The sequence below is a fragment of the Vidua macroura genome, chromosome Z (genome assembly GCF_024509145.1).
Source record: "Vidua macroura isolate BioBank_ID:100142 chromosome Z, ASM2450914v1, whole genome shotgun sequence".
NCBI lineage: Eukaryota > Metazoa > Chordata > Aves > Passeriformes > Viduidae > Vidua > Vidua macroura.
The window spans coordinates 52456462-52464290 of NC_071611.1; the positions used below are offsets into that span (position 1 = coordinate 52456462).

The following is a 7829-nucleotide window of genomic DNA, read 5'->3' on the forward strand; positions in this document are numbered from 1 at the left end:
TTATGGCAGTTTTGTTAGATTATATTTCTAATTAATCTTCACAGCGGTAAAGGGATGTGCCTTTAAAGTTTTTTTTTTTTTACATCTACACCATCTCTTTTGGATTTTATATTCGACTGAAATTAACTCAAATGTGCTAATCTGATTTTGAGTTATTCTTAATTTTTTAGAATAACTTTAGTGTGCAAAAATTTTACAAGTGAACAGCATAGTTCCATATCTATTGTAACTAGCCTAGATTCAGATTTTAGAGGTGATACCTTTTGCCACAAAACATGCTGACATTGAGAAATAATGTTGATCCTTTGCTTTCAGGTATACTAACTCAAAAGCACTCTGAACTTGCTCTGCCATCTAACTTGGCTTTTTTTTGTGTCTTCCCTACCATTTATAAAGATCATGTGAAACTTAGTAAGAGACTGTGTTTATGAAAGGGTTGTTGGAATCCTGCATACATGGCATAAACAAACACCACTGGAATCACTCAAAAACTATTTATAGAAACTTAAATATTCTCGAGTGTATTTTTTGCTCATTACATTTGCAGCCACACCACAATACTTAAATCGTCTTTCTTCAGTCCTTTTATTACTTTCCTGCCTACTGTTAAAATAATATTGTCATTTTATTCTGCCCTTTCAGTTTAAGTCTTTCTCCCTTGAATTCCTTTTGCCACTCTCCTGTTTCCTGCTGAGTGCTGGCTACCTACATTTCCTCTCAAGTCTGTTTTGACAGCTGGAAAAGCTTGTCTCTAACCACCTGTTTTCACAAATCAATTCTGGAAGCTGTTTCATTCATCTTAAAAGCTTTTAAGTCTCACAGCTAATTTCTCATCATCTAATTTTAGGGTGGGTTTGAGCTCCAGCTGTTCTTGCATTCAACTGCTTCCTCAACAGCTCTGATACTGATGATGTCTAAGAGGTTCAAGAAAACTAAAATATAATATGGCAATAGATATACTTTATTAATAGTGTTTTAAAAGTTACACAAAAAGATTTCTGCTTCTGTAGTGTCTATACTTGCATAAATAGCACTTAGAAGAGAGAATGGCACTGTAGAGAATAGCAATAATTTCAAATTTAATCCATCTTTTGGGTCTGAGAATGTTTTAGTTTTGAACTAATGATCAGATTATACTAAATGGTTTACTACTTGGATGTTCAGATTGAATGCACAGGTTTGCCTAAGTTTTTTTCTTATCTCCTAAACTAAAATCTGTGTCACAGGCAGTACTTAGTGTTATAATGCGGTTACCTGAGCAGATGAGAATTTCCCTCCACAAAGTCATCTCTGCTTTTATGTTGGCTTTGGAGAATATATGAAAGATTCTTATGTTAGTGTTGTAAAACTGCACTGTAATTGAAATCAGGATCCTGGGATGTGCTTTTAAAAAAAAAAAAAAAAATCATAACAAACCAGCCCAAAAAGCAACAGACAAACAAGAAACCCCCACCAAACAAACAAAACCAAACCAAAAACCACCACAACCAATGAAACCACCAACCACAGAGCCAAACCCTGCTTTGTGCGTGACTTTGTGCATCCTGTTGATTCTGAGCCTTTAGAGTTGGACTGTTTAGAAGGTTGTTAGCTATTCTGCACTGTACAAACCAATTTCAATTGCCAGCTATCAGACATTTGAGAATAAGTAATAATTCTTATGGTTACATTCACCACATTCTGCTTTTGTGTATTTGGCAGGTCCCTAAATGCTTCTTTGTAGCAGTTTCTAAGGACAGGTGGCTGTTACTTCAGTTTTAAGTCCTACCTGTAATCAGTGTCCAGTTCTCCCTACAAGTTCAACATTAAGTGTAAGTGTACCAACCAGTCTTGTGGATCCTAAGGCTTTGCTGATGTTCAGCTATAACCTTGCAGGGTTGTAAACAGTGGGTTTCCTTTTCAATGGCAGTTCTAGGTTACTGTCTTGCAAATGTTCTAACTATGCTGAAGCTCTGCAGGGTCCATCTGAAAGGACAAGTGTCTAACAACCCTTTTAAGTGGAAGATGTTTGTGCTGTCCATCTTTACATTTGGCTGAGGTTAAAATAACTAGCCAGCTTAATCCTGTAACCTAAGAGACTGTAAAAAGTAAAGTATTTTCAATGCTATCCAACACAGCATTTGCAATGCTTTATTTATTGAATTCTCATCAGATCAAGAGTGGACTGCTGCTTATGTGTGGTTTGTGCTTCTGGGGAGAATATGCTTCTTCTTGATCTGAATCAGATCTAATGATTTTTACCTAATTGTTGGTGTGACTGCAGATGCTCAATTAAGAAATGCAGACCAGGGAGCCCTGTACTGGAAGTTTATGGATTGCTGTTTTTTTCTGTCTCATCCCTCCATACATTCTCCCAACATCCCCCAACACTTTTTCCCAGTTCCAGACAGGAAGGAAGGGCCTCAGCCAAAAGCCCATGTGCCGGCTGGAGTTAACAGCCATTTTATAGGTTGCCAGTTTGTGGGTGAATGGGAGAGGTCAGGCTCATGTGCCTGTGCAGGAAGCCAGTAAATTCACAGGGAGCACAAAGCAGGAGCTGTCAAAAGAAATCTCTTCACTGGGCTTTGACATTAAGTGAATTATTATTCTTGACTTTGTCTTTGAATCCTCTGGGCCTGTGTTAAACTTTGATCTGCTCACAGGGTGGAAGTGAGCTCAAGCCAATTTAAAGCTCTTCTAGCTCTCCCCCTGCCTTTACTGTTTGGTGAATAGCTTTTCTTCTTTTAAGGCTTGCCCGATGCCTGGAAGAGTGTATTTTTACATGTTGAACAGTAACTTATTTTTGGTGGCAATAACTTTGCCTTTTCTCTGATACCAAAACACTGGAAGAGGTGATGAGACAACAGCAAGCCTGTAGAGTAGACATGTAAAATGCAGTAACACATTCAAACGTGACTCTCTAACCCTACAGAAATGAGAAAATAGAAACTGTGAAGTCTTTGGGGGAATCTGTACCTATAATTTTTGTTTTTCTATTGCATGTACACACGCTACATAGATAAAGGTATATGTGCATACATTTTTGTGTGTATATATATATATATATATATATATATATATATACTAATGCCAAAATAAAACCTTGTAAGAAGCCTTGAATTTGATAAACCTGTTCTTTCTGTAAGTGGACCACACAGATAAATTAGTAATTTGCTAGTATAAAAGGTCAGCAGCACAAAGTTAAATAAATCATGAGCCACTGGTCTACTATCTAGTTTTTCACGTCTCAGTAAGCAGACAGAGGAAAGCTCAAAACCTGTAATTTTCTTCCTGGACTTTTTACTTATAAGGTTGAACAATGTTTTATCCATCTAGGCTTTTGCATCTTCCACTAAAAATTCAGAAACTCTGCTTCCTCAGCTGGCAGCCTCGCAAATCTGAGCAAGGCAAGGCATATACTTTTGTCATTTGCCTCCTTTCTGTTCAGTTTCATTGGCTTCTGCTCCTCCCTTTTGGGGCAACTGTTGTTCCTGAGGGTCTTTAAAAAAGAGTTTTCCCAAGGAGAGAAATGTGGGAAGGAGAAATAACAGCAATGGAACTGGTGAAAGCATTGTTAAACTTGCTTGTGACTAATGCTCCAGAATGAAGTATGGGCAAATCTGGCCACCTTTGCAACATACTGAGTAACAAGGAAGAATAAAGGAGGCGAAATTTTAGAAAGACTCTTTAAGAGTTGTTGCTCAGAGAGAGGCTGGAGACCTCTGAGATATTCCTGAAGGCTAGATATCTAGAATAAGCCTGCTTCCATGAATTTTAAGGGGCTTTCAGCCTGTTTAAGGGTTATGTTGTATAGCTGGAAAAGGAGGAAAGCATTTCAGTGGGGATTGCAGCTCACTCTGCAAGACATGACAACTTGCACCTGTTGTCTCTGGATTACAGACCTCTCAAAGGCTGCCTTATTTTGGCTTCCCATGAATTGAGGCATTCAGCTTGCCTTCCTGCAGATGATTTGCAGGGAGGATAGGGACAACGTGTCACTGTTGGGCCATTGGCTGAATGGGAAGGGAGCTCCAGCTGGAGCAGGCAGGTTTGGACTTTCCCCACGTTTGGGAATGTCTGCAGCCACGGACTTTATTTGAGATGAGAATGTTAACTTTATGGTATGGTGATGACTGAACCGTGAAAGGTCTCTGCTGATGCTGTGGGACTGAAATGTCTAAAAGCAGATAGTGTGTCTAGTAGGGAGAAGGCAGATGTTGGAAGGAATGTAGTTCTGTGAGTACTACACTGGTGATATGAACTAGGAACCCTCTTACTAGAGCTTAAAATCTCAGGTTTAAAATGGTGTGTTTCAGACATCCTCCTGCAGTGATAAGTGCATGTGAACGTGGAGCATATCTTGTCTGTATGCAGACTGACACAAACAATGAGCTCATCACAGTGCGTCAGGAATGCACTAGCTCTGGTAGGAGTCAACAGTCATATTTGGCATTCATATTTTTATGTGTGTACATAAAAACAATCTTTCTGCAGCCAGAATATAACTGCATAATATTTTCGTGCTTTGCCTTTCGAACAGATTGCTTTTGTATGCAGCAGGTGATGACTAAAGAGATTGTTTAGTTTAAAAACATAGCTGAAATGAACATCAGAAGTAAAATTTGGCATTTCCAGCTCTCTGTCCAGTGATTAACAGAGAATCTGGTGCAATTCTGCCTCAGGCAGTACGTTACTGTCGAACAGTGGACTCATTCTTTATGAACATATGAAGTCATAAGCCAAATCTATACAGCAGGAAGGACTGCACTTGCCCACACAGTCTGTCTCAAGGATGGTTTTTCTGGGGTCACAGCAAAGTAGCCTGTGGCCAGCAGTTGACTTATGCCAGGAGGCCATGTACCCAACTGGGTTTTCAATGTCAAAATGCCACAGGTATCCAGAGGAAATTGCCCTTGAAGTCCTTCAAATGGGTGGTGATAGCTGTTTTGCAGGATCACAGAAGCCAGGTTTCTAGCCACAAAATTATGCTATTTTGCATTGCATGAGCAGGTAGCATTTCCTGCTGTTGTTTCAAACCTAAACACAGATTATATCCTAAAGGAAAATATTGAAGAGAATAAGGGAGCCCTTTTTATTAAAGATTGTTTCCTCCTCCAAAATCCAGTAGATTTCCCTCTAAAAAAAACCCCATGGACTTTGTCTCATTTATAATTCCTAACATCATGGGGTATTTTTCCCCTTGTAGGCTGTGAAATGTTTTGAGCTTCTCAGTCCCCAGGAAGCTGATGTTGTCATAAATAGGCTGGACATAGTTTTCTTTGTTTTTCTAGGTGGGAGATGGAAAGTGTCTGAAGGGACTGAAACTCTCCTGTATCAGTGCTCTACTGCTTTCATCTGGTTTGCACTGCAGCCACTTCAGATGTCTGCTGAACCTGTGAGAGCCATTTGCTCCCATCGCAATACTGCAATTAGTGGATAAATGTGTTTCCTCCTGTCAAGGGAATTTTACCATCTCCTCCCCGCTGTTAGCAATGTGTGAAAATCAGAGAGCACTAAAGGACATCTAAGTTCCAGGCTGGAGAGCCTTATCTCCATGTATGACAGTGTGCAGATGGTGTAAGTCTGATACACTGATGCTTGGCAGTTGCTTTTTGGGAAGTGGTTCCTGTCAAGGTGATAATAAAAGAGGGGGAAAATGGTATTTGCTTAGCATTTATTTAGAGAAAAAGACATTGTTTGAAAAGTCTTGCTGTAGTATTCCTGTGAAAAAACAGCCCTTGTTACACATCTCCTAAAACTTGATCCCATTTTCTGGGCTGTTCTCCATACTTAGCTAAAACCTGTTTTGCAGAGAGGAAGGTGCATCACTACCCACTTGAGTTTGATCAGATTGACACAAACGTCCATATTCCTTTATATGCCCAGCTGATAGATCCTTAAGGATTTTTTCCTGTATGGTATGCTTAAGTCTTTTTGTGATGAGCTCACTTTGTTTAGTTATGATCTCTTGTGTTCTTTAGAAGTACTTTACAGATATCCACAAGTCCACAGGCAACAAATCAGAAGACACTACTCTAAGAAAACTGTGTGACAAAGAAATTTCTGCTTCCAGCCAAAGAGTGTCTGTGCTACCACAAGGATCTCCTCAGTAAAAATGGGTATTGGATTGTCAGTAGAAGATTGGTAATCACTGCTGCTTCAAATAGCAACAAACAGCACACTATAAGCATTTTTGCAGCACAGGAACTTTTTGCCCCTCAGTCCATTCAAGACTGGATGTGTAAGGTCTGGTTGCTCAGGTCTGGGTCCAGGTGGGTTTTGAGCATGCAGACAAAAAACTCTCTGGCCATCCTGTGCATCCACTCTCACAGCAAAAGTGTTTCAGAAATTTCAAAAGCAATCTGTGTTTCAGTTTGTGCCCATTGTCTCTCATCCTGGCACTGTGCACCACTGAGAAAAAAGCCTGTCTCCTTCTCCTTCACCCTCATCAGGTATTTGTACATGCAGATAAGATGTTCTCAAGCTTTCTCTTCTCCACACTGAGCAGTCCTAGCTTTCTCAGCTTCTCCTCATATGTCAGATTCTTCAAATCCTTCATTATGCTTGTGGCATTCTTATGGATTTGCTTGAGTTGTGACCTCAGCAGTGCTGAGTAGTGCAAAGGATCCCATTCCCCAACCAGCTGTCATCATTCCTTTCTGTGCAGCCCAAGACACCATTTGCCTTCTCTGTGGAAAGGGCACACTGCTGGCTAAAGTTCCACTTGGTGTCCACCCAGACCTTCATATCCTTTTCTACCAAGCTGCTTTCCAGATTGTCAGCCCCCAGGCTCTACCTGTTCCCTTCTTGGGTTCAGGATTTTAAACTCCTCCTTGCTGAACTTCATGTTGTTCCTGTTGGGCCATTTCTCCAGCCAGACCATGTCCCTCTGGATGACAGCATGACCTCCTGGCTGTCACAAGTACATCAGCATGGTGTAAAAAGGGAGCATGAACCTGAAATTATTTTACTTCATATAAATATGTATAAATATGGAAAAAAATGTATTAGTCTAAACCAAAAGCAAAATATATCCTCCTCAGTCTTAAATGGAAACAATGTAAATGGATTACTGATGGTAATCACTGGCTGTGACTACTGGCTGCATCACTAATTCCTGAAATAGCTGGATGAAAAAAGAGAATAAATTATTTTTGTTAATCCTTGGTATATATGGCACAGACTCTGAGTGCCTTCATTGCATATTGGATATGAGTCATCTTGTCTGGGTGAGGGAATCAACATCTTGTCCTTCACAATAACCATTCCTCTTTGCCCAATGCCTCCAGTCCCTGTGCTTGGTTTCCTCTTCACCTGCCCAATGTTTCCAAGGCCAGTATCTTACTTCTAGGTTTCCTATTGCTGTTTCCTCTACCTCTAGGTTTGCTCTCTCTGCTCTTCCTTCCCATTTCTTCCCTGCCAGTCACATATGGGTACAGGCTTCCGCTCCCTGTCCAACCACATGTCCATGCAATTGAGGTGAATTTCCTCTTCTCTGGGCCTGGTGCAGAGCCTGACATGGTTCTCTCCACCTTTGCTCTTCTCCTTTGCTAGGAGGTACCAGTTCACACAGAAGCCAACCATGTTCATGTTGCTGATGTGCACCCTCCTGGAGGGCTTGCATGTGGCACAAACCTGCTCCCCACCAGAGGACATGCAGAGGCAGCCATGTTCCTTGATGGTCACCATCCTGCTGACCACCAGTCAGTCTGTCCCACCTAGGGGGATGGTAAACAGTGGGAATGGGCAGCAATTGTGGTGGGTGTAGCATGGCTTTCTGCTGAGCTTAGGCTGCCTCCAGCCTCTGTGCTCATTGAACCCATTGCTGAAAACCTAGTAAATATGGTCAG

At 40.9% G+C, this 7829-nt stretch overlaps 1 protein-coding gene across 4 annotated transcripts in view; it reads left to right on the plus strand.

Moving 5' to 3' along the window:
* The window catches only part of UGCG (UDP-glucose ceramide glucosyltransferase), a 47029-nt gene extending 39408 nt beyond the window's left edge, over nt 1–7621 (plus strand). The window contains exons 9-10 of one of the 4 annotated variants that reach the window (XR_008441283.1): nt 5271–5556; nt 5961–7616. Coding sequence is in view for 2 of the 4 variants with exons in the window: in XM_054003360.1 (XP_053859335.1) it covers nt 5271–5378 (108 nt within the window). In the remaining 2 variants the exon portion in view is untranslated. Of the gene's footprint in view, nt 1–1701; nt 2005–5270 lie in introns of those variants that run through there. The other 3 variants (XR_008441284.1, XM_054003360.1, XM_054003361.1) reach the window with 3 other exon arrangements.
* The last annotated feature ends 208 nt before the right edge of the window (nt 7622–7829 follow it).